This window comes from Alligator mississippiensis, chromosome 1 (assembly GCF_030867095.1).
Source record: "Alligator mississippiensis isolate rAllMis1 chromosome 1, rAllMis1, whole genome shotgun sequence".
Classification (NCBI taxonomy): Eukaryota; Metazoa; Chordata; order Crocodylia; family Alligatoridae; genus Alligator; species Alligator mississippiensis.
Genome location: NC_081824.1, coordinates 124,138,712 through 124,165,947, shown reverse-complemented (window position 1 = coordinate 124,165,947; position 27,236 = coordinate 124,138,712). Strand labels below are relative to the sequence as shown.

Genomic DNA, 27,236 nt, shown 5'->3' with positions numbered 1-27,236 from the left:
TCTAGTCCGAAATGTCATGGTAAGTTTAATATGTTATTCTTGATTCATTTTCTGTTAACAGGAAATTATTTTATTTTAAAATATCTCGTTCTTGAACACAGGTAGGCTAAACTTACCATGGTAAGTTTAGCCTACCTGTGTTCAAGAACGAGATATTTTAAAATAAAAATCCTCATTAACAAAACTCTAATACATGGTCTGCACTATTTACTACTGTTGTACCCTACTTGGAGTTGTACAATAATTATTTTGGGGGTTTTGTTTAGCTTATGGACATTTTCTATAAGAAAAAGTTTCTTTGGCTTTATTTTTTTTTTTTTTTAATTAAAAGACAACTATTAGAAATCACTGGGCTGAAATCAATGCATTACAACAAATACATGGTCATTATAACACAACCAATAAACAAAAGGAGCAAAGAAAGAGTAGTAGAAAAATGATAGGATAAAAACATGGGGAAAATGTCTTCCAGTCTGAACTGGTGATTACACTTATAAGAGTTAAGTTTGCATATACAGAAAAAAAAAATGAATAAGAAAATGAAGGTCATCAGAGCTGAGCCACAACATGTTTTTTAAGTTAACTATTTTCTTTCTTTACTGAAAGATTCCATTAAGTGTATGACTAAGATTCACAGTTTACAAACCAGAAACTGAGAATACACAACTCTGGAGCGCTTGCCAATAGCTACAGCTTGAAACTGCCAAAATAGCAGAAGCAAAGAGAACCAGCAGAAGCATGCAGAAAGGTCTATATAAAACATTCTTGGTGTCAAGAATTCTTCTGACATGGTTTATTTGATGCTTCTTGCTGTCACCTGATGAGTGCAAGTCATCCAAGATCCAGACAAGCATATTTGAAGTAGTTTGAAAAAAAAAATGCTGTATGCATCCAAATGTGCAAAATGTTATTTACACCACTGGACTTCTTAACTAAAATAAAGGTTTTCAACCAAAAAAATGATTTTAAATTATCTTAAAAGTAGCCTCCTTTAGCCAGTCATAAAAGGTAAATCATTTGGAAAGGAAAAAAAAAATCAATTATGCTTCAAAAGGACACAGTAAAAAATGTATACCCCAAGGGGGCTGGACAAGGGATTGAGCAGGTCATGAAATGTGTTTTGCTTATTTTATTGTCATTGTTATCACACAGGCTTCTTCCATGTCTTAAGCTCTGCAATGCTTGGAATACAGATGGAACAGCTTCCTAGGATCTTCAGGAGTGATGTTATAGAAGTAAAGCCATACCAAGTCCTTGGTGACCTACCACTTTACTTTCTGCTCTGCATCGGCTGCCTGGAAACAGTAAAGTGACATTTACCTATGCCTTGTAGTAGAACAAATATTTTGTAAAATTACTTTTTTCTTCCTAATAAAATAAAGTTTAAACAAAGTGAAATCATATTAATGTTTTACCAGAATGACTGCTCTCTTAGAAACCACCTATGAACCACATGAAAATGTTAAAAACCTTAACTACAGTGTCAATTAAAAAAAAACAAAACATTTTTCTACTTTAACTGATTGCTTTAAGGCTTGTGAATTGTGCTTCAATTTACTCGATTCCAAGACAAAGTAAATCCCCCCCATTTAACACAAGGGAAAAAAGCTCATCTTGGAATTGAGTATAAGGTAGGGGGACAAGCAGCTGTTGCAGCTCCAGCTTCTGCCCTGACTCGCTTCTTCTCCCCATCTTCCAGTCTGGTAGCAGTGCTGAAGGCAGCACCTCCATCTGGGCCCCAGAGCTGGGACTGGAGCTGACACAGCAATGCCGCTGCCGCTGCTGCTCGTACTGAGCTGGGCTGGGGCCAGAGCAAGCACATGCTCGGTGCCCTGGGCTGAAGCGGGGATGGAGCCTGCTGGTGTTGGAACAAAGGGAAGTGGCAGGGTAGGAGGGGAGGCAAGTCAGGGGACAGAGGTGATGGGGGAGTTAAGTAGGAGGGGTAGGCAGGGGGTCTGAGGCTAAAGGGGGGGCCAGGCACAAGGGGGGGGCAAGTTGTGGGATGGACAGGTGGCAGGGGGCAAAATGTGGGTGAGGGGCAAGGTGCAGGGATCAAGCTGCTTGACCCCCCCCCCAACTGCCTCCCCCCCCACCTGTTTCGCTACTGCCTTCCCACCTCCAGGATGTGGGCAACTCTCGGAGACCATAAAAGCTAAAGAGGCGGTAGTCATGGGGGACCTAAACTACCTGGACATCTGCTGGGAGACGCAGACAGCAAGGTCCCATCGCTCACGCAGGTTTCTAACCTGTGTACAGGACCTCCACCTGACACAGGAGGTGCATGGTCCCACTAGGGGGAATGCCATACTGGATCTGGTATTGGCAACGGGAGATGACATGGTAGGGGACCTCCAGATCGGTAGCCATTTGGGGGACAGTGATCACCTTATAATAGAATTCAACCTAAGACGGCGAGTGGGTAAGGTAACTAGTAGGGTGAAAGTGCTAGACTTTAGGAAAGCTGATCTCAATGCACTCGGGCGATTCGTCAAGGAAGCACTGCAGAGTAGGAGTTTTGATGGGATGGGAGCCCAAGAAGGGTGGCTGTGCCTAAAGGAAACGATCCTTCGGGCACAAAGCAAGACGATCCCCGAGCGAGGCAAAAGAGGGAAAGGGGCCAGGAGGCTTCCATGGCTGACCAGAGAAATCCAGGTCAGCCTAAGGGCCAAAAGGGGAGCACGTAAAAAGTGGAAACAGGGGAGATCACTAAAGATGAATATACCTCCTCTGCTCGTGCTTGTAGGGAGGCAGTTAGGCGGGCCAAAGCTACCATGGAGCTGAGGATGGCAACCCAAGTAAAAGACAACAAGAAATTGTTTTTTAGATATATTGGGAGTAAAAGGAAGGCCCAGGGAGGAATAGGACCCCTGCTAAATGGGCAGAAACAATTGGTGACAGACAGTGGGACAAGGCTGAACTCCTCAACGAGTTCTTTGCCTCAGTGTTCCTAAGTGAGGGGCACGACAAGTCTCTCACTGGGGTGGTAGAGAGGCAGCAGCAAGGCGCCAGACTTCCATACGTAGATCCTGAGGTGGTGCAGAGTCACTTGGAAGAACTGGATGCCTTTAAGTTGGCAGGCCCGGATGGGCTCCATCCGAGGGTGCTGAAGGCACTGGCCGACATCATTGCAGAGCCACTGACGGGAATATTTGAACGCTCGTGGCGCACGGGCCAAGTCCCAGAAGACTGGAAAAGGGCTAACGTGGTCCTCATTTTCAAGAAGGGGAGGAAGGAGGACCCGGGCAACTATAGGCCAGTCAGTCTCACCTCCATCCTTGGTAAAGTCTTTGAAAAAATTATCAAGGCTCACATTTGTGAGAGCCCGGCAGGGCAAATTATGCTGAGGGGAAACCAGCATGGGTTTGTGGCGGGCAGATCGTGCCTGACCAACCTAGTCTCTTTCTATGACCAGGTTACGAAACGCCTGGACACAGGAGGAGGGGTGGATGTCGTATACTTAGACTTCAGGAAGGCCTTCGATACGGTATCCCACCCCATACTGGTGAACAAGCTAAGAGGCTGTGACGTGGATGACTGCACAGTCCGGTGGGTGGCGAATTGGCTAGAGGGTCGCACCCAAAGAGTTGTGGTAGATGGGTCGGTCTCAACCTGGAAGGGTGTGGGCAGTGGGGTCCCGCAGGGTTCGGTCCTTGGACCGATACTCTTTAATGTCTTCATCAGCGACTTGGACGAGGGAGTCAAATGTACTCTGTCCAAGTTTGCAGATGACACAAAGCTATGGGGAGAAGTGGACACGCTGGAGGGCAGGGAACAGCTGCAGGCAGACCTGGATAGGTTGGACAAGTGGGCAGAAAACAACAGGATGCAGTTCAACAAGGAGAAATGCAAAGTGCTGCACCTAGGGAGGAAAAATGTCCAGCACACCTACAGCCTAGGGAATGACCTGCTGGGTGGCACAGAGGTGGAAAGGGATCTTGGAGTCCTAGTGGACTCCAAGATGAACATGAGCCGGCAGTGTGACGAAGCCATCAGAAAAGCCAATGGCACTTTATCGTGCATCAGCAGATGCATGACGAATAGGTCCAGGGAGGTGATACTTCCCCTCTATAGGGCGCTGGTCAGACCGCAGTTGGAGTACTGCGTGCAATTCTGGGCGCCACACTTCAGGAAGGATGCGGATAACCTGGAGAGGGTCCAGAGAAGGGCAACTCGTATGGTCAAGGGCCTGCAGACCAAGCCCTACGAGGAGAGACTAGAGAACCTGGACCTTTTCAGCCTCCGCAAGAGAAGGTTGAGAGGCGACCTTGTGGCTGCCTATAAGTTCATCACGGGGGCACAGAAGGGAATTGGTGAGGATTTATTCACCAAGACGCCCCCGGGGGTTACAAGAAACAATGGCCACAAGCTAGCAGAGAGCAGATTTAGATTGGACATTAGGAAGAACTTCTTCACAGTTCGAGTGGCCAAGGTCTGGAACGGGCTCCCAAGGGAGGTGGTGCTCTCCCCTACCCTGGGGGTCTTCAAGAGGAGGTTAGACGAGTATCTAGCTGGGGTCATCTAGACCCAGCACTCTTTCCTGCTTATGCAGGGGGTCGGACTTGATGATCTATTGAGGTCCCTTCCGACCCTAACATCTATGAATCTATGAATCTCCTGCCCACCTACTATCCCCCATTTTCCCCCTCATTCTGCCCCTCTACTGTCTCCCCCAGTGCCTGCCTCCCCACCACAGCCTTCCCCACTGCAGCAGTGGAGGCGACAAACTTAAGATAACTTTCCAATAATTAAATTTTATACATGGAAAATTATGATAAACTCATAAATTTTCTATGTATAGCATCTAAATATTGAAGGGCTGTCACTTAAATTCAGGTAAATATGGTAATTTTTGTCACTTAGGCCTGGGGTAGAAATTACCAGTGTGCACGCACACACATCCACCCACCCACTGACCCCCTTTAATAGTTTGAAATCAAACTGATTGTGTTGCCCCGTCTTGTTATAAAAATTACTCTACTAATTTCCCATTGAAAGTGGAAGGTTTTGTTCCCTACTTGAGATTCTTCGTTGTGCACTCATACCCTCCCCCTTTTTGGAGATCCTTTAGGTCCCTCACTCAGGCACTTTTGTTTAATAACTCTATCCCTAAATCTCTGTATTAAGGACGTTTATATTATATATGACATTCAACTTAGTGTAAACTTATTACTTCCAATTTTATTTACATTGAATGCTCTTTCACATGACCCCCTGGGCAAACATAAACTGGAGGTTTCTGTGAAATTTCAGAGGGAATATTCCTTTAAAGACTATAAGATGATTCATACCACTCAAAGCTTTTGTTTCGTTATCTGAAGACACAGGCAGAAAACACTAGCAATTTACAGTGAAAAGTTTCCTAACAACCCAACACTTGACAAAGCTCAAGTTCTTTAGTAAACACAGCCTTCTTTTGGACTCTGAAATTCTCTCTCTCAGTTATTTCCTATATTGGGTATACACCATATGGATACCAAAGCTAGGAAATCTGGCAAGCTATTTAATCTTCTTATACTGTTCAAGTAAATAGTATTTCTTACCCTAAATCTGCTGGACTAGTTTTTTCCAGAGGATGTACTCATTTTTTTGGTTTTCTGTGGAATTCCAGCAGAAGGCTCCACAATAGCTCCTTTAAAGAAAAAAAGAAAAGAAAACCCAGTGCTGTACACATCAATAGTTCTTATATAAACTGAGTAATTTCAAAATATATATAAACACACAGGTATTCATCAATCTATTGAGATGCAGAGATCACTATACTGAGCTATATATATATATATATATATATATATATATATATCATTCTGGTTTTGTTATACTGCAAATAGTTATTACGTTAACTTTTTCTTAAATTATTTTTTTTTAATCTATAAGGTGCAACTCTACTCTGCCTCCTGCCTATACAGCATTGCCATGATTAACTGTAACTGAATACCCAAGACAAACTTTGTCACACCCTGTAAGGTATTAAAGAGAACAGCTTTAGAAATGTAGTCTGCATTGCTAAGTTTGTCTTGAGTCAAAAAATAAAGGAAGAAATTTATCAAACTCAACAATGGATGGAAAATACAGTAAACTTGTGTCTTTACAGACTTACTACATCAAGGATGTATAGCACAAGCTTTCGTAAATAGAGGGCTTACATTCAAGTTCATTTTTAAAGCGTTGTCAGCTAAGAGGTACTGGAAATTGCAGAACAAGAAATCCACAGATTGGATTGTGTTAAGCATGGCCTAAACCAGTGGTCACCAACCCATCAATCCTGATTGACAGGTCAATCCCAGAGCACGGGTGGGGTGGGGTGGGGAGGGGAGGGGAGGGGGGGCATGGGCCCTGGGTTCTCCGCCGGGCTGCACCCAGTGGCGGGAGCCCCCCCACGCACTCCTGGATTTAATCTAATTTCTGCCCCACAGCTTCAAAGCACATATAACTGCTAACATCTTCTGCTTACCCAGATCCATTTTATTTCACATTAACATTTGCCAACAGAAAGTGGTTTGATCCATCAAATTGCAAATTGCTGCCAGCTACAAATTAATCAGTTTAATACAGAGAAAAGGAATAGTGGTATAATGCTCTTCTTATCATTCTTGCTAACCATATCTTGTTTTTATTCCCAATCTGTTTTTTGAAGAAAATCTCGTATTTACTCAAATACAAGATGAGGTTTGTTTCTCCAATCAGCATGCGGAAAAAAGGCCCTTCATTTTACATTTACATACCAGGAAACCTCGTTACATACATTGGCTATCGTTTAACTGCTGCCAAAACCAGCATGCATTCAGTAATGGAAATCAACTGTGAAGCTGATTAAATGCAGCCAACGCTGAGCATGACGATAAAACACATGGCCCATATTGGGCAAACAAGCTCATGGGAACCTTTATTTTTATTATTATTATTACAAAACAATTAAAAGAAACTATATTAACACAAAACTTGACAACCTCCCCTACAACAATACCCTGTTCTTTATACACCCCTTCTCACCATTAACACACTGCCCTCTCATAAGCCCACCCCCAGCCCAGGAAGCACAACAATTTTCACTCTGCCCCTTTGTCCATTTTGGAAGAAACACTACCATTTTTCTTTCCTCCATCTCTTCCTGCCTTCTCTTTTCCCATCTTATGTACGTCTTGATCCACATAGTATTTCAATTCATAAATTGCCATCTTCAAACATTTTCTTCTGGTGGAAGCTAGTCCCTTGACCAAAAGTAGGTTTCTCACCTTCCATACCACTATTGTCGCAAAAGTAGCATGGTTCTTAGTCTCTGTGGGTATCTGTACACATGCGGGACACCTGCTCTAACGCGTTCTAATTAACTGAGTCTGCTGGAGCGTTCTAATTAGAATGCTTCAGCAGCTTTGATGTCATGTGTATTCAGTGTCCCTGCATTTCAAAATGGCTATGGGGGCACTTTAACTAAAGCTCATCAAATGAGCTTTAGTTAAAGCACCCTGCCACAATTTTGGAGCATGGGATGCTGAATACACAAGATGCTGTGGGTGTTTTGATTAGATCAACTCCCAAGGGTGCATGGCAGGGAAGCGGTCTGAGGCAGCACAACCCCAGACCCTTCTCTTCCATGGCCCTGAGACATGTGTGCAGCCGTGCCAGAGCTCCAGTCCCTGATGTAGCTGTTTGCAGCTTGTTCACTGCTGACTGTGAGCAGCTCAAATTCTGTGGTGGTAATGGCTACATGTGCCGCAGGGCACATGGCAGGGAAAGGGCTGGGGTTGCATTGCAACAACAACAAGGTGCAGCCCCTGGCACACCAACATCTTCCAAGTCCAGATTCTGGGGTTTTTTGGCATTCGACCCAAAAATGTTGCTGATCCCTGCTCTAGTACCTGAAGCCATTACCAGGTTCGAGAGCAGGGGTAGGCAACGTTTTTTGGCCGGAGTGCCGAAAAATACCATAATGCCTATCTCAGAAGGTGCCGGAGTGCTGGCATGGCAGAAAAACAAAATGAGGGCAAGGGGTACATTGCAGGATGCCCTGACTTGTGCCCCTTGCCCCCCACTCAAATCCTCTGCCCCCCACCCAGAGCCTCTGCCCCCTAGCCCTACTGCCCCGTACCCAAAGCCCCTGGCCCCCCAGCCCTACCGCCCTTTTCCCCCCACCCTGGGCTCTGTGGCTGTTAGCAGCTACCCCGGCTCTGGGTAGCTGCTGGAGCCTGGGCTGCTTCCAGCAGGGCTTGCAGTGTCCCAGCTGCCTGCTGGGAGCAGCCCGGGATCCCGGCTGGCAGCAACTCCCCAGAGCCGGGGCCAGCTGCAGCCGGGAGGCTCCAAACAGCTGTGCCCGGGCTCTGGGCAGCGGGCTGGCTCCGAACAGCTGCGCTGGGTTCATCACCTCTGTGCCGGGAGCAGGGGAGAGACCGGGGCTGCACTACCTCAGGCCCCGCCCCCACTGCCTGCTCCGAGGCATGCCTGCATGCGCCGATGCAGAGCTGGTTCCGGAGCCTGGCACAGCTGTTTGGAGCCTCCTGGCTGCAGCCAACCCCGGCTCTGGGGAGCTGCTACCAGCCAGGAGCCCAGGCTGCTCCCAGCAGGCAGCTGGGATGCTGCAAGCCCTGCTCGGAGCAGCCCAGGCTCCGTCACTGGCAGCAGCTTCCCGGAGCCGGGGCTGGCCACGGCGTGCCAAGCAAAATGGCCTCGCATGCCATGCTCAGCACATGTGCCAGGGGTTGCCGACCCCTGTTTTAGAGTATCAATGAACTTGGCCACTGATGTTTGAGAACATTCACTCAATCCAGGCTCATTCTTTGTTGTGCTTTCTGCTCTTACCTGCCCTCAACTGATTTGCATTGGCAGCTTCTTGTACTTTGTTCTGAAGCAGTGAGTCCACAGCAGTTGTTAAAGCTGGTTCTCTCTTTTGTTGTTTGCCCTAATAAGAGAATATGCCGCATTCACACAGGCAGTTAGCACAGTTTCATGGCATACGAAGAAGCACAAGCCACAAGAACTCAGCTCCAGCAGATGTTTTGTAGAATCTGACAGCAACCAGGTCTCCTAACCCCCTTTCAGATCCCCTAAGCACCTGTCAGGGCTGGGGTAGAAGTCCCTGAGTGTTTGTTCCTTACCCAAAGAACTATTTCACTCACCCAGTGTTAGACAGTCAAACCCTCAAAAGAGCAGGTACCTCATTGTTACATCACGGAACTTCACCTTCTATGGCACTGCTCACTGACACCCCTGAATGTGTGACACACAAGACTGAGTGCTCTCAGTCTGACCACCATCTCAGCCATGAGGGTTTTAAAGCCTTTTTTGGCAGTAAAGTTATTATCCTCAATTTTCTGAACATATCAGAGCAAGTGGACTGGTAGGAATAAGAACAGATTTGACTCTTCTGTTTAAAACAACCTCAGGTTAAAATTACCACCACTTCTTTATTTTTTTAAAGGAACAATTCACATTTTTATATAAACCATTAAAAATATAGAAAACATTTTAAAACAATTTAATAAAAAGAGGAGTGAACTTCAAAGTCACAGATCACTGCTCTTCTGGGGACTACCCAAGTAGCTCAGCCCACAGAGGCAGTTAGGGATGCCTTCTGAAAGCACAGTTTGAGTCCCATTGCTAAGGCAGAGAGTGCTACTTGAAAGCAGGAATAGTTTCCAGTATTGTACAATTGTTTTCCTGGAATCTGCTGATAGAAGAACCCAGAGAAGCCATTTTTGTTTCAAGATTTTGCTACCATTCTTTTCTACAACTTTCTATAAGCCAGACAGGCTCCTGTTTCAAGCAATTTATAACTTCTCAGCAGTTACTGGCTGCTTTCCTGCAGTTGAACAGTGGCAGATCACTAACAGTGGCCTCATCTCCAGTGCTTTTACTTAGAGCCCTTATAAAGGGTTCTTGGTGTGCTGGGTACAGTTTGTTGTGGTTAGGTTTGTTGGTTGGAAGTGGCAATTTGGAGAATTCTTCAGGTAAATAATTGCCTGCAAACACAGGAGACTGGACTTGATTGGCCAGGAGGCCCCTTCCAGTCCTCTGTTCTTAAGTTCAATGGGAAACTTGTAAATTCACCAGGGAAAATGGTAAATTCACCTGCTTCCCTGGGGCTTAAGGCAGTTTATGGAGTTGGGGCATCCCTCCCTACATCTCAGTCCACTGTTTGGCAAGTTCATTTGCAAGAAAACACAAGGGCAAATGCATTTACTTACCAGGGCTGGTTTGGCCGCTTTTGTACTTGGTGAAAAGGTACGTCGGGTAGATTGTTCTTTGCAGAAATTAATGTGTCTCCCTGCTGCAGCCTCATTAAACCTTCTTGAGCAGTAAGGACACTGAATATAGTCTAAGCATAATAAAGGAACAAGTTTGGTTAACAGCTTGTGAATCGCCATATTTTCTCACATAACACCCACACTCTTTCCCTGAAAAACTAGCTGCTGGAAATTGATGCGAGAGTGCATTATATGCAAGAGATTTAGCATAAGCAGGTTCTGTCGCTTACTGGGTAAAATCTGCAGCAGTCCACAGGGAACAGAACAATGAATAGGCTCTGCTCCCTTGCTGTTGTTACCCAGTTATTTACTACAAGGAAAGATCTTTTTCTTTCTGCCTCTCAGAAGCAAGGTATGTATAATATTTTGGGGCATGTTGTACACAGTACTGGGAGAGAATTGCACTACTCTGGGAGGTAATGCAGTGTAATGGCCAAAACATCAGGTCTTTGGTGACTGGGTTCAACTCCAGTCCAAGCTCCAATAATGACTTTGTGGTGAGTGAGCTCACTTCCTTGTGCCCAAATTTTCCCATCTATAAAACTGGGATAACAACACTCATCTTCTTCAGTATAACCTCCTCAGTACTATTATTATTTTTGGAAAGACTTTTAAACACAATACAGGTCTCTTTATTGGGAACTCCTGAAGGTGAAGGATTATCTTATCCTTGGCTTAACCCCCTGCCAATTAAAATAGAATAAAACTCCAGAAAAAATGATATTTAGCAAAAAATGTGCCATGTGATTGACCCAAAAAATATTATCTTAGGAAGGAAGGGAGCTTATGAGAATGTATCATTAACATACTTGTCTTCTTCTATTTCAGCGAACACAACATTGCCTTTTAAGCTTTCATGGAGTGCTACCTAAAAAGCCACACAGATTCAACACTTTAAGGTACATCAAGGAGCACAGTGGAATGTGTTAAGCCAGGATTGCAAATGACACATGATGCAGCTTATTTGCAGTCACTGTTATTATAGGTCCTGATCTGGCTGTTATCTGTGCAGTTAACTTTATGGAGCTTTGTAATCCTATTAGCTTTAGCATATGGCCACTGTTCTGTGCCCATGATAGTCCCAGATACTGTATTTACCCAAATCTAAGATGAGGTTCCACCCATAATCAGCATGGGGGGAAGCCCCATGTCTTAAATTTGCATACAAACTGGGAGACGTTGTGTAGGCAGTTGCTGCAGCTCTGACTCTGGCCCAGAGCCTGAGTTAAGGAAAGAGTCAGACCTGTAGCAACTTCCTGCTCCCTTCCACTTGCCCTCAGAAGCTTCTTCTCCTCTTCCCTCCCGTCCCCTCCCTCTGTACTGGCAGGGGCAGCTGGGCTCTAGCTCAGGCTGGGTTCCCTCTTGGGCACAGAGCATGTGGAAACTGTCCCCTGCCTGCCCAGTCAGCAGTGCCAACACCGCTGCATGGCTGCCAGGGGCTGTGCTTCCAGGTGGGAACAGAACCCAAGCAGCATGTGGCAATATGGGGTTGCGGGAGGGGGGGCGGTAAAGGCAGAGACTGGGGAGTTGGGGGAAGGGACAGAGATCATGGGGAGTGGGACAGGAGGGGCAGAGGCTGTGAGGAGCTGGGGATAGTGTGGTGCCAGGGCTGGGGGGTCAGAAAAGCCTGCAGGGAAGAAGTGGTGGGAATAGAGGGCAAGGAGGGGCATCTGACCCCCCCAAAGCCACCCAATCCCCCTCTATACGACATTGGCCAGGCTGCAGTTGGACTACTGCATCCAGTACTGGGCACCGCACTTTAAAAAGGATGTGGCCAGCCTGGAGAGAGTTCAGAGGAGGGCCACCCATTTGGGGGGGGGGGGGAGGGGGGGGAGGAAGGGCAGCAGGACAGGCCCTATGAGGAAAGACTGAGGGACCTGAACCTGTTCAGCCTCAGCAAGAGGAAGCTGAGGGGGAACCTGGTGGCTGCCTACAAACTCATTAGGGGAGACCATCAGCAAATAGGAAGAGCCCTATTCTCCCCAGCACCACTTGGGGTGACGAGGAACAATGGTCATAAGCTGATAGAGAATAGGTTTAGGTTAGAGATCAGGAGGCAATATTTTACGGTTAGGGTGGCCAGAATCTGGAACCAACTTCCCAGGGAAGTGGTCCTTGCCCCTACCTTGGGCAAATTCAAAAAGAGGTTAGATGATCACCTGTCTGGGGTCTTGTGAACCCAGCATTCATTCCTGCCTGGGGCAGGGGGCCAGACTAGATGATCTGTTCAGGTCCCTCCTGACCCTAGCTACTATGAAACTATGAATCCCCCCAGTCACTGTTTTCCCTGCTGTAACAGTGTTGAAGGTGGGTAAATTTAAGACAACCCTCCAATAATTAGATTCTATACCTAAAAAATTATAAAAGAATTATAATTTTTCTGTATATAGAATCTAGTTATTGGGGGCTTGTCTTAAATTTGGTCATCTTAGATTTGAGTAAATATGATAATTGTCACTGGCACTTACATAAGTGCATTTTATCTATAGTTCCCTCTTCCCCACAACTTTACAGAGTGTAATTACTATGGATCTGCCTAAATCATGGTGGGACTTACCAATTTTCACAGGTTTACCACAGTGTAAAGTTCCAATTCTGTGGTCATTTGACAGTGGCCCTGAGCCTTCACACTGATTGGTAGAGAGGCCCTGACAGGGCAAGGAGGGATATAGGGACAGCCACCATCTTGTCTGCGTCCCTTCATGCCACCCCACCACCTGGCACCTTCTCCTCCCAGCAGCAAGGATTGCTGATTCCCACTGGAGTCAGCATTTTATTTTTATTAAGGGTTTTGGGTTTTTTTATTTAGTGGATTTTGCGGTTTCTGTGAAATCCCTGAAACCATGAATTAAGTTGGTCCCTAGTAATTACCCAGTCTTGCACAGAAACAGAAAGAAGAATGGATGTTGAGCACCCAAACTTCTCTTATTGACCTCTGAGAATGCAGATATTTTGATTCCCCCAGCACAGAAAGTCAGCAAGAAGCCTGAGCACAACTCAATAAGCTAATTTTGAGGGCAGGAGAATAAAATGTTACCCTTGTTAGTCAGTGGCAGTCAGTATGAGAGTCCAGGTATCCTGACCCTCATCCCAGAACTCTGTCTGCTACTACATTGAGGTGTTTCAAGTTTATTGATAGGATTAGTCTTGTTACATCTTCCCCCTCACCATTCATCTGTGGGGGCAGATTCAGGACACGATTTAGGATGAACGATTTACAGCTGTACTACAGATTAGATCTCAATGATTTACAGCTGTACTACAGATTAAATCTCTGAATCCAGGGTAAAGGTACCCCTTAAAAAATGTGTAGTAACTTTACCACATAGGAAAGGAACCATATAATTAACATTAATGAGCACAGCTACGAAAAAATAGGAGCACACTCATTCAGTAAACAGGAGTACACTATCAGTGCAACATGAGACCACAGACCTGGATTGATGCTTGGAGGGGGCGGTGGGGGAAGAGGGCGACCCTCTTTCATGGCTTTTGTGACTTCCTTGGCTGACTGAATAGCATTCATGAAGTCCTCATGATGCTGTCTCCAGTTAGATTTCTTTTGCACTTGATTCTGTAACAGACAGAAATATGCATGAAAATCAAATGTATCCAGACTCTGAGACATAAAAGCTATCATACAGAAAGCATGTTCAGTCTTTAAATGGAATTTCAAGGTACAGGAAGACTATTTAAAAAAAAAAAAAAAAAATCAAACAAAGACACATTTAGCAAGGCTTGGGAAGGCCAATTTGGCCATTCTTCTTCCATCGTCATAAATGAACCAGTGCTCCAAGAAACTTAATAGAACAGACCCTCCTTCCCAAAGACATTCAAGAAGAGAATTCTAGATTATACTGGGTGAAACAAACCACCCATCTTTCTCCAGCTTCCACTCCTCTCCCCTTCCCTCTTGATTTCTTGTAGATTTTTGCTTCTTCCTCCAACCAACTTTCAGTGAAAGTTTGAAAGTGCATCCAACACAGCCACGGTTTGTGGCAGCTACTAAATCAGTAGTCACAAACTTCATACAGCCAAAGCCATGATATTGGCATGTATGAGACTGTGTGTGTGTGTGTGTGTGTGTACATCCTACACCTGTACCTCCAGCAATGTAACATCTCATCCAGTGCAACAAATGCCCAGATGGAAAATCTATAGGGGAAACCAAACAACAATTGCATGACAGAATGTACATGCACCAAACATCTATCAAAGACAAGAATACCCAATTACCGCGGGGGAAAGGGTGCACATTTCTCACAAGAAAAGCACTCTCTCTCCAATCTCTCAGTTCTAATTCTCAAAAAGGAAACTTACAAAACACCTTTCACGGACAATCCTATGACCTTCACTTCATCAGCCTATTGGATACAAAAAATCATGGACTCAATATAGACACTGGATTCACAACACATTATAACCTGCCTAATATCTGACTCCCCAGGTACCTCTCTACTATTTACTAGCTACATTCATTACTCTTCCCCCTTCCTGTCCCACCCCCTTCCTTCCCTCACCCATTGACTGCCTCAATTTATATTTTCACCAACTGGCTCTGTCACATGCATACCAGCCTCTGGCTTCTTTACTATTCATTCCAGCCAGGAAGAGCACACACCAACTGCAAAGACTTCCTCAGCCTGATGAAGGGTACTTGTACCCTAAAGCTTGCAAAGCAGAATTTTTCCATCTATTTGAGTTCGTCTAATAAAAGATATCAGATTTACCCAAAGAACCTTGTCTGCCCATGTCCTTAAACCAACACAGCTATGATCTATACACCTGTGTACATGTACTCGTTCGCTCTCTCTCTCTCCAGAGGCCCAACACGGCCTGAGTCCTAATGAAACCTTAAGGCTTCTTTCAATAAATAACTATTGCTTCTGCTTCATAGCTTCACTTTAAGTCTCTAAACCAGACTACAGTTGGCTGTTGGGCTGACCCTTGGGCATTTCTGCAGCACACTGGTATCTTACCATTATACTTAACTACTTGAGTTACACTTCCTGTCGCAGACTCTGGTGGAGCTGTCAAAAGCTTGTACATTCTTTTCCTTTTAGCATAGCATTTTACATTACACATACATACAGGAAACGTCTCCTATAAGAATAGAGGCCTTGGTCTGTACAAAAAGCTGTGAACGATTTTGGATTCAGTACTGAGAAAGGCCTCAGATTACTGGATGCAATACACTACACCTAGTATATTTAGGTCCCTGCCAGATGTGCAGGTAAATGTGTAATGGGAGTTGATCCGCAATCCATACAATCATGCGTCCTGCCATGCCACACGTTCGCCCCTGAAGCTGGGAGCCCCGATCAGCTGTGGGCTCCCAGCCTTGGGGGTATATAGTGCATCACTGCAGCTGGAAATTCCATCAACTGACGAGGTTCCCAGCCACAGGCACATATGGTCAATTAATGGTGTGATAGGAACCAGCCACAAAATAATTGCACATTTTTTGTGGAATAGCTTTGTGGCTTATTCCTCATTTCATAATGCCATTAATTGATTGAATGTATGGCCAGGTCACAACAAGATGCAATTAAGTACTTAAAGAAAGTAACATGTGGCAGGGGCCTTGCTGTTGCACAGGTGGTAAATTCAGAGACAGGAAGGAAAGAAGGCAGATAGATACACAGCCACAGAGACAGCACTTCCAAAGAGGAAAACATCACAGAGTAATGCACAAGACACCATATGTTTGCCCCTGGAGTGAATGACAATGTTCATGAGAACAAAAGTAATGCCTTAGCTATGATCTCAGAAATACCTTTGGTTGTGGCTGTTTCTTCACAGTGGTAATTTCAGTTCCTTGCAGTCTCTGTTTCAAGGAATTGAAAGGCTTGCGTTTCTTGCTGAAGACTTTCTGGCATATTGGGGAATGCCTCATCTGGGATGCAAAGGAAAATAACATCTTGTGGAGTTAATGCTGCCTTTGACTAAGGCTGTATAATTACTTCTAACAGCATCAAGATTATTAACAGAGGCGAGACAGGCACATGTGGATTCTGAATGGGAGCCATTGGCCCTTTTCCCTTTCTCTCCTGATAATAAACTGCACTCTTCACCCTATCACCATCAGGATGAGATGTGCCAACTGTTTAACAATACTACATTTTAGAACAAGACAGACTTCCACTCATAGCTAAAAAGGCAGAGGGAATTTCTTTGGGACATACCAAGACGGGAACCCAAGGAGAAGGTTTTACAACAGGGGCTGTAAAGTCTGACATACAGATTTGGAAGCTGTACAATGTCTAGTATTGCTCCCACTGGTGCAGTAGCTTTGCCAGGCACAAACCGTGATGTAACGCTACTGCACCGTAGTAACAAGCTACTGTGCAGTAAACGTCACTAGGCAACCATGCCAGGATGTTACTGCACAGTAAGGCCAGTTATGGTGCAGTCATTTAGTATTTGGTTATGCAATTACTAAATGACTGTGCAGTGGTTGGCTCATATAGACGTAGCAGCAGCACTAACTGGCTTTCTTTGAGAAAGCTGGTGTGAAAACTTGTGAGCCTCCATGTATGCAGAGCCCAACCTGCAGCTATTACTTACATCAGTAGTCCTCCTGACCTTAATGAGACAGCCAACAGGAATAAGGTCTATGGGTTTGGGCCCCATCTGCTTTTTCCTTGTTTCTCACATTTCCTTCCCATTTTCTTGTTTTACTTCCAGCTTGCTGCCTATTTCCTTCCCTTTCCCATTGTTTTTCTATCATGAATTGTTACAGGATTGAGAGAAGACATTTCAACACCTCTTCAGAGGAGTTCAGAAGTATCTTTAGTTACCACAGATTTTTCAACATCCCCTCATGTTTTAAGAGCATGCTGCATTGAACTTTTCCCAATAGCACATGAAACGAGGCTCTGGTTCAGTGGGAATTGGAAACTATCCTTTGGCTGATCTTCTCTGCGCAAGAGGTGCAGCAACCGACTTCCTGGACAACTGGTTTCCACATCAGTCTTGAGGACACCTAACTTTTGACAGGATTGCACCTCATGTCAAATTAGGCATTCACAAAGGCTCTTCTTCCAAGGGAGGCACACATTAATTTCTAGTCTTAATTTATTGACCTAGTCCAGTGGGGGTCAACGTTTTTGGCAGGCATGCCACAAATTAGCTCTGTACCCACCCTAAGTGTCACACCATCCCCCTGATTTGCTGCTCAGCTTTTTGCTTCACCAGTGCTCCATGCCTGATCTGATGCTCAGCTTTCTGCTCACTGCCTTATTTGCACAGTGCTACCTGTCCCCTCTCCAGTGTGCCATGTACCACACACAGATGCTGCCTGCCATTTGCGACATCTGTGCCACTGCTTGGCCACTCCTGACCTAGTCCATCAAGGCTCAGGCTCTAATCCAGGGTCCAGGGAAGGCAATGAGTCTTTCACCGACTTGACTAAGTTTTGGATTATGCCTTTCATACACATTACGCTGTCATGGTAACCTCACAGTTGTTTATTTTGCCCAGGGAACTTGAAAGCTATTGCTGGAAAAGCTCACTGCAGAAAAGCTTTAAAGGGGCACCAGTAGAGGGCTTTTTTACAGGTTGCAAAGCTGCAAGAAAACAGAGCTGCCAATTACTCCATTTCCTAATTAGGACACTTTCCAAGAATTGTGCAGTGTTTGGGATTAAGCCAATTTTAATGAAACCTGATTAATTCCCTAATCTACCTCAGTCATGAAAGTACTTTTCATACCATTTTACTTCTTTCAACATCTGCAGTTAATCTGCTTGCATTTACCCACTTCTCTTCTCCCCATCCCTAAAGCTCATTTCTGCTAAATGCATACACACACACACACACCACACACACACACAAAAAGCCTCAGGGTACTTTTCAGAAAAGAAAGGGCTTGTCCTGGCATTTCTGGGCAAAATTATTCTTGCTCACCAGAGACACAGTAGGGCAGCTCTGTGTCTCAGCCAGCTGCAGTGGTGCTGATGCAATTAATTCCCACTGCAGCCACAACTATTTTTGTGCCTCTGCCATCCCCTTATCAAGAGAGTGCCCAGGACTGCTGCTGCCCTAATCACCCTGCCCCTCTCCCCCACCCCCCCACACACTCAGTTATGCTACTGTTGCTCGCTATTATGTAGTGAACAACAAACAGTATGTTGGTTGATTGCTGTGCTACATCTTAGGGATGGCTGTTCTTAGGTTGTGCTACAGGTATACAGTTTGGGTGCATCTACATGAGACGTCAATTGTGCAGCAGACTAATTAGCTATGCAGAAAACATCTTGGCATCTACACCTGTGCCCCTATTAGGCGGGAGTAAACTAAATTTACTCTGCAGCAGGATAGTGCTTGTAATTTAACTACTATAAATACAAGTACTATCCTGCTGCAGAGTTTACCCCACCTGTCTGGGGCACTAGGGTGTTTCAGTGCTCCCGAGTTTATTGGTCTGGGACACACATTCAAACAGCATGCCCAGGAGCAATAAACTCCAGGACAGTAAACTCCAGAATTTATAGCTTCACATTAATTGCACATGTATACGCACACCTTATGAAACCCTGTGGGATCCTTCAGGCTGACAGGTTCTACACAACTAGAAAATATCACTGTATAATTAATATGCTTTACCAGAACATCTTGTTTAAAGTGCCTTCCACAGATTTCACAAGGAAGCAAAACTTGACTTCCGGCAGCTGTATAAAATTCAAAATAGCAAGCTATTAGTCACACTGGATCTCTTGATCACAAAGGAATCAATGTTCAGAGTAAATCTATGATTGCTGGAACTAACTGCTCTATTGGCAGAGGGGCTCTTTATAAAAGCATCATCAGGAGATGAATGTCTCTCCCCACAGACCGTTGTGAACTTACCGCAATAATGGAGTGAATCCCCAACCTTGCAGATATCCAGAGTGCATTTCTTCTGTTTCTCTCACTGACGCATGGTGTGAGGTTCCTCATTTCCACAATTGAGAGGTACTTACAGATACTTTATGGTTTCATACAAGAAAAACTGTCCAGGTTGACCATTCAGCTGAGGACTAATTAACTGCATGCTTAGACACCACAATAATACTATATAAGCATATATAATACTTTAACTTTGAATTGTGGGCAAATTATTGTTCCTACATATTTCTCCTCAGTCAACCAGTATCTCTGCTTATCAATACCTCTGCAGTATTGGCGAATACCTCTGACCTGTGGCTATCTCTGCTTATTCCTGTCACCATCCCTGTGACTCCTATCTCATCACCTAGTAGGAAGGGCTCTTTATCTGTGCTTGCAGTGCCTTTATTCATCTGGCCTCTACTCACCTTTCCCTCTACTGATGCCCAGATTACTGTAGTAGGGATGCGGGTAGCCAGGTCATATTATGAAATCCGGATGAAAGACAGCCGGTGAGTAAAGACACCTTATTCCATCTTAATCACAAACCACTTATATCACTGGCTAGCAAGTGGTGTGACTGGCAGGTCTAGAACCTGAGAGGTAGGGAAGACAGGACAAGTATCTGGCATGCAGTCTTCGTTAACCAAGTCTAGAGGTAAAAGGGAAATGCAGGTCCCATAACAAATTCAAATCCTCAGCATCTCTGCTGACTCCACCAACAAAAATGCCAATTGTGAAGGTGGAAAACTATCCATGCCACCACTAAGAATGGGACTGTAACAGATTTAATTGACCAAAACTGCTACTAAATAGTAGCAACTAGTTATTACCAACCACCATAAACGGTTCAACAAAACACACACTGATATACCTGTGACATCTCAGTAAAAGTGAAACAGTGAAAAGTGAGTAGAATACATTTTTAATTTTTGGTTAATGAAAAATGTTCTTTGAAAATAGAGGGAAAGCTTTCATTTTCTCAGCCTCCTCCTCTGGAAAACTGAAATAGCTGAGAAAAACTGAAAGTCTAGAGAAAGTAATTCTCTCTCTCTTCACCTGACTTTTCAAATGGAAAATATTTTAAAAGTGAAAACAGGAACACCCCCTAAAACTAAGTACTTTTCTGAAGTTAAATTAACAAACTTTAATTCTTCATAAAAATTCTCAAAGTTTAGTCATGGGATTACAGGGAAGGCCCACTCATGGATTAGAAATTGGTTTAAGGATGGAAAACAGAGCGAGTATAAGTGGTCACTTTTCAAGATGGAAAAAAGTAAAGAGCAGGGTTCCCCAGGGATCTGTATTGGGACCAGTGCTGTATGACAGTCGTAAGTGATCTGGAAAAGGGGGAGAGTAGTAAGGTGGCCAAATTTGCAAATCTATAATAATAATAGGCATACTGTCTGTCCAGAGCACTCTGATTGGTTGTCTTGGCAGTCTTCACAATGCTTACTGAAACAACCAACCAGAGTGCTCCCAACAGGCAGAATAAGTATGTTATTATTATAGATCCTGAGACATTTCAAACAGATAGGCAGGTAAATCAGAGCTACAATGAAGTACCAGGGCCCCCACCTTGAAGTGGGCAGGTTCTGCCGAAGGAAGAAAAAAAAAAAAAGCAGTGGGGGGCCTGATCCTTTTTTTTTTCTCCTGGGAGCCTGCCCACCTCTCCCATGGCCAGGGAGCGAGCTGCTGGCCAGTCACACAGCCCCTGAGTTGCAGGGACTCTGGTGCTTCCCTCCATGGCAGTGGTGTCCCCCGAGCAGGACCCACCCACTGTCACCCCAAGTTTCATCGCAAATGTTTTGCAGGTTTCAGCTAGTAACACAAAATTATTCTAAGTGGTAAAGGCCAAAGTGGACTGTAAGGAACTATAGAAGGATCTGGCATGCTTCAACAAATAAGCAATTAGATGGCAGATGTAGATAAGTATGAAGTGATGCATACTGGCAAAAATAACCCAAACTGTATCTATGTTGGGACCCTGAATTCAGTGGACAGAACCCACTGTGATGGGTTAGCTGTTACTACACAGGGAAGAGAGCTAAGAGTCATTGTGGGCAGTTTGTTAAAAACCTCAGCTCGGAACTCATCAGCCATCAAAAAGGCAAACAAAATGGTAGGGATTATTAAGTGAATTGGGAACAAAACAACGAGAATCATTATGCCCTTTTATAAATCCATGGTGCATCCACACCTGAATACTGGGCCCAGTTTTGGTCCCCACACCTCAAAAAGGAGACAAGAACTAGAGAAGGTACAGAGAAGGGCAACGAGGATGGTTAGTAGTATGGGGGGGAGGGGGCTTCACTATGAGGAGAGACTAAAGAGGCACCTAGGTCTATTCAGTTTAGAGAAGACATGCTTGAGGGGGGATATGATAAGCATTTACAAAATACTAAATGGTGAAGAGAAAGTAAACAGGGATTATTATTATCTCACAATACAAGAACTAGGGCTCATAAAATAAATGGAGTAGGCAGTAAGTTTAAAACTAAAAGAAAGTTATTTTTCACACAGTATAATATTGAAGTATGAAACTCATTGCCACAAGATGTTGTGGAAGCTGACAATTTAGGTAGATTAAGAAAAAAAAACAACTCTTGGAGAAAAGGTGACCCAGTAGCTATTGAACATGGGAGGAGTTTAGGGTAAAGCCTCTGACTCAAAACTTCCTAGAACTTAAATGCTGAAGATTACAAAAGGAAGAACAAAGGAAAAAAACCCTTGTCATTCTGTTCTCCTCCCCCTTTCAGTATCCACTCTCTGCCGTTGTGACACAGGATACAGGACAACATGGCTCTACGGCATGAACCAGTAAATGGCAGTTATGTTCTTTTCTATAAAGGTAAAACATTTTGGTCAACTCATGGCCATACAGGTTTGGAATTCTTGACCTAGACTCTGAAACATGCTTAAATGAGTGATGTTGAATTTGCTGCAAGCTGCATATATGACAATCATTTTTTAATTTCTCAGTATTTTAGTAGCCAGAATGTATTATTTCCCCAATAACCTGTGACATTTTGTATAAGCCAGAAGCACACTTGTTCAAACAAGGATCTCCTAACTTCTGTACAGTTTCATATTGCATCTTTGAGGCTCTGAAAACAATTAGTGTTGAAAAATCATACTAATATTTAAAGTTGAAGGCCATGCTGTTAGAGCATGGTGTAGAATATGGCTGTTCAACTTAATTGGTCCTTTGGGCCAGATGCCCCACCTCTAGCAGCAGGGCAGTGGTTTGTCAATGTGGCTGTGGGAGCTGCTGCTTTGGCACAGGCCTGTAACCCAGATGAATGCCACCTTTCCTTATCCCACTTTTCCACTGTTTCCAGTTTAGATGGCAGTATTCACCCCCTTGGCTCTGAAGCTATGCCCATACAGAGGCTTTGGCATCTGTACCAACAAGCCCCACAGCCTGCCAGGTGGACACCTCCGGTTTAGGACAATGCAGTTCTTCAATGACATCATAATAGCAGTATAGAGAAGCAATACAATGTGTCCATGCTGTCTCTCTGCAGAGATTACAGCTTGATGGATCAAAAACTAGATGTTCATGATGAGGCTCAGTTTATTTCAATCCTTTCATTTGTAAACAACAAAGAATCAGGATCCTTAATGGCAAAGGGACCTATTTAACTTGAATATGATTGCCTACAGTTTTCAGGCACTAAGAGACATTCTGCAACCAGTGCAAGTGTGATAAGTTCTTCATTCTTTTGTGACAGAATGTGAGTTTTCTTTCTTCAGAAGATTAATATTTATCTTAAGTTTATTTAGTCCTATCAGCTACCACCACATATCAAATCCCCCTAACTTACAAATTTATATATATTAGAGCACAACTGACCTGCATATGAATCTCTGTTTTATTATGCTGTTCCAAATCAAATGTACAGAGATAAAAGCTGACATTTTGGGAGCCAAGTGTGATTAGTTCTATGTACCCAAGTAAGTAAACTACCCATGATGTAGCCTTGCTATTATTCTTAGAACTTCTTTGCATGATAAAACCTGTACGATCATCTGAGGACAAGGAGGAGAATTTGTAAGTTATCTTCACTACATCAAAAGGAAGCAAAGACATTTTCAGGAGCACTGAACAGCAGTACTTGAAAGTGCCGGTTAGTGCATCTCAAGAATGCTATTGGAAAAGGTCAGGGTTTATAGGACATTTTCATGTCTGCTTTCTACTTGTTTTTCCTCCTGATGCAATTTCATTGAAAAACAAATTTCAAAGTGTTTTGATTTCAATGGATAAATTGAAAAGCTTTCAATTCACTGCTGGCCCGCTGAGCAAATCTTGCAAAGCCAGCGGATCATGGCACTCAAGGGAGCCCGCCCCAGCCCTGGTAAAATCTGTGGGCAAGGAAGGAGCCCCCCAGGGGGCGCTTGCCTGCCTGTACACAAATGCCAGGAGCTTGGGGAATAAGCAGGAGGAGCTCATCCTCCTGCTCAGTGCAAACAATTACGATGTCATAGGGATCACGGAGACCTGGTGGGACTCCACCCATGACTGGACCACGGGGATAGATGGCTATACCCTGTACAGGAGGGATCGTGTAGAGAAAAGGGGCGGGGGTATAGCTCTCTATGTTAAGGAAAGCTACGCGTCCCTGCAAGCCAATATTGGCGACCAGGGTGGACGGCTGGAGACCCTCTGGGTTAAAATCTGTGGGGAACACGGCACAGGGGACACAATGGTGGGAGTCTATTACAGACCTCCCACCCAAAGTCCTGAGCTAGACCAGGAGTTTGCCCAGGAACTGGCTGAGGCAGCTTGCTCCAGGACCATGGTTGTCATGGGTGACTTCAATTACCCAGACATCTCGTGGGAGGATCGCTCAGCAAAATCTGAGCGGTCGCAGAGCTTCCTCTCGTGCGTGGATGACCTCTACCTGACTCAAGAAGTCTATGGGCCAACGAGAGGCAAAGCGCTGCTCGACCTGGTGCTGGCTACTGGGGAGGACCTAGTCGGCGACCTAGTGATCGATGGGAAGCTGGGTGACAGCGACCACGAGCTGATCACCTTCACCATCTGCCGAAAAGCTGGCAAGTCGGTCAGCAACACGCAAGTCCTTGACTTCAGGAAAGCCGACTTTGACAAGCTCAGGAGGCTTGTCAGTGAGGCCCTAAGGGACTGTGACCGCAGGGAGAGGGGAGTTCAAGAAGAGTGGTTGCTCCTCAAGGGAGCGATCCTCAATGCACAAACTAAGTCTATTCCATCTCGGAGGAAAGGCAGCAAGAGGGCACAGCAGCCCCCCTGGCTCTCCAGGGACCTAGCAGACCTCCTGAGGCTAAAAAGAAAGGCCTACAAAGGATGGAGGATGGGAGTCACCTCCAAGGAGGATTATTCTGCACTGGTCCGGTCCTGTAGGGAGCAGACCAGGAAAGCCAAGGCTGCAACTGAACTCCAGCTAGCTTTGAGCATCAAGGACAATAAAAAGTCCTTTTTCAGATATGTGGGGAGCCGGAGGAAAAGCAGGGGCAACGTTGGACCCCTGCTGAACCAGATGGGGCAACTGACAACTGACGCCCAGGAAAAAGCCAACTTATTAAATAGGTACTTTGCGTCGGTCTTTCATCAGCCCCATGGGACGCCCGTGCCTGCTACAGGGCCGGGAAGTCCGGGTGAGGGTGATCCCCTGCCCTCCATTAATGCTGACTTTGTGAAGGAACATCTTGAGAAGCTGGATACCTTCAAGTCAGCCGGCCCTGACAATCTTCACCCCAGGGTACTCAAGGAGCTGGCGAGCATCATAGCCCAGCCTCTAGCGCGGATCTTTGAAAACTCTTGGCGCTCTGGTGTAGTGCCCGAAGACTGGAAGAAGGCCAACGTGGTGCCTATCTTCAAGAAAGGGAGGAAAGTGGATCCGGCTAACTATAGGCCCATCAGCCTGACTTCTATCCCGGGGAAGATCTTAGAAAAGTTTATTAAGGAGGCCATCCTTAATGGACTGGCCGACGCCAACATCTTAAGGGATAGCCAGCACGGGTTTGTTGCGGGTAGGTCTTGCTTGACCAATCTCATTTCCTTCTACGACCAGGTGACCTATCACCTGGACAAGGGAGATGAGATTGATGTCATATATCTTGACTTCAAAAAAGCCTTCGATCTGGTGTCCCATGATCGTCTCTTGGAGAAACTGGCCAATTGTCGCCTTGGGTCCCCCACAATCCACTGGCTGGAAAATTGGCTCCGGGGTCGGACCCAGAGGGTAGTAATTGATGGAAGTCACTCATCGTGGTGTCCTGTGACCAGTGGGGTCCCCCAGGGCTCTGTCCTTGGACCCATACTGTTCAACATCTTCATTAACGATGTGGACACTGGAGTCAGAAGCGGACTGGCCAAGTTCGCCGATGACACCAAACTTTGGGGCAAAGCATCCACGCCAGAAGACAGGCGGGTGATCCAGGCTGACCTGGACAGGCTCAGCCAGTGGGCGGATGAAAATCTGATGGTGTTCAATGCCGATAAATGCAAGGTTCTCCACCGTGGGAAGAAAAACCCGCAGCATCCTTATAGGCTCGGCAGTGCTATGTTGGTTAGCACTATGGAAGAAAGAGACTCGGGGGTCATCATTGACCACAAGATGAACATGAGCCTGCAATGCGATGCTGCGGCTAGTAAAGCGACCAAAACGCTGGCTTGCATCCATAGATGCTTCTCAAGCAAATCCTGGGACGTCATTCTCCCCCTGTACTCGGCCTTAGTGAGGCCGCAGCTGGAGTACTGCGTCCAGTTTTGGGCTCCACAATTCAAAAAGGATGTGGAGAAGCTTGAGAGAGTCCAGAGAAGAGCCACGTGCATGATCAGGGGTCAGGGAAGCAGACCCTACGATGACAGGCTGAGAGCCCTGGGGCTCTTTAGCCTGTAAAAGCACAGGCTCAGGGGTGATCTGATGGCCACCTACAAGTTTATCAGGGGTGATCACCAGTATCTGGGGGAATGTTTGTTCACCAGAGCGCCCCAAGGGATGACGAGGATGAATGGTCACAAACTACTACAAGATCGTTTCAGGCTGGACATAAGGAAGAATTTCTTTACTGTCCGAGCCCCCAAGGTCTGGAACAGCCTGCCGCCGGAGGTTGTTCAAGCGCCTTCATTGAATACCTTCAAGATGAAACTGGATGCTTATCTTGCTGGGATCCTATGACCCCAGCTGACGTCCTGCCCTTTGGGCGGGGGGGCTGGACTCGAAGATCTTCCGAGGTCCCTTCCAGCCCTAATGTCTATGAAATCTATGAACTCTAGTGCTCCCAAATAATATATAAAATAAGAATGATTTGTAATGTTCTTTGCACTAAGCCCACTGTAAGCAGATTGCTCAAGTTTCCCTGTAAAAGGGGTCAAAATTATTTCTATTGTTCAGGGAAAAACAAGACTTATAGGTGCAACACCATGCTGTTCCACCTCTGAAGGAAGGAAAGAACAGGGTTGAAAAGCTGAGTAGAAATAAGCACAATCCAGGGTCTATAATATTCACTTGCATGTGGTAAGTTCACTACACTATTCAACTGTTTGTGGTAATTTGACTTAGCAGTGAAGTTGTTGGCTATAAAACTCTTTTGTCATCTAATTGTTAGTCTTTTAATATTTTTCAACTACCTATCTTTTGTCCTATGGGTATTCTGCTTCCAGAGCATCAGTCCAAGTAGTGAGATTTGGACTAAAAAAAGAAAAAGTTAAGTACAAGATGTTGAGTAACCTGAAGTAGACCCAATTCATTTGGGAGATGGAAACAGCTGAATCTAAAGCTGACAAGAGTGCAAAGGACAGACAAAATTTTCTTCACTACCATATATTGTATTATTTGAAGTAAAGTCGAGGCCTTGTCTCCATCTTGTTCACAAGTCTGATTCAACGACTTTATACTGCTCAACCACAGATCATAGATAGACATCAGAATTGCACAGACCCACATTATATGGTTTCTAACTCATTTTCATGTTTAGTAAACCAAAAAATTATGCCATTCAAAATGTAGGCTCTGCACATTACTCACTTGCTCCACTTAATTCCTTCACAGGCATTTGATTCATCTCAATATGCAGATTTTTCAGATTCCTTCTTCAGGACTGCATTAGGAGACATGGACACTGGGTGGTCAGCTATCTTTACTCAA

At 45.1% G+C, this 27,236-nt stretch overlaps 1 protein-coding gene across 1 annotated transcript; it reads right to left on the bottom strand.

The window, feature by feature from the left end:
• Nucleotides 1-1,114: 1,114 nt before the first annotated feature.
• On the bottom strand, nt 1,115-27,202 carry ZC2HC1B (zinc finger C2HC-type containing 1B). The gene is made up of 8 exons (XM_014605509.3): nt 27,117-27,202; nt 18,844-18,908; nt 16,015-16,134; nt 13,674-13,812; nt 10,179-10,309; nt 8,794-8,893; nt 5,541-5,629; nt 1,115-1,295 (listed from the first exon to the last, which is right to left on the bottom strand). Exons 1-7 carry the CDS (start codon nt 27,151-27,153, stop codon nt 5,556-5,558), a joined length of 666 nt encoding a protein of 221 aa, XP_014460995.1. The 5' UTR covers nt 27,154-27,202; the 3' UTR covers nt 1,115-1,295; nt 5,541-5,555.
• Between the last annotated feature and the right edge of the window lie 34 nt (nt 27,203-27,236).

Excerpts from the sequence above, each read along its gene's own strand:
- ZC2HC1B (XM_014605509.3), bottom strand. The coding sequence starts at position 27,153 with ATGAATCAAATGCCTGTGAAGGAATTAAGTGGAGCAA. Across the intron at positions 10,310-13,673 it reads CCCTCCAAGCATCAATCCAG|ACTATATTCAGTGTCCTTAC; the intron begins GTCTGTGGTCTC and ends TATTATGCTTAG. Across the intron at positions 5,630-8,793 it reads TGCAAATCAGTTGAGGGCAG|GAGCTATTGTGGAGCCTTCT; the intron begins GTAAGAGCAGAA and ends TTTTCTTTAAAG.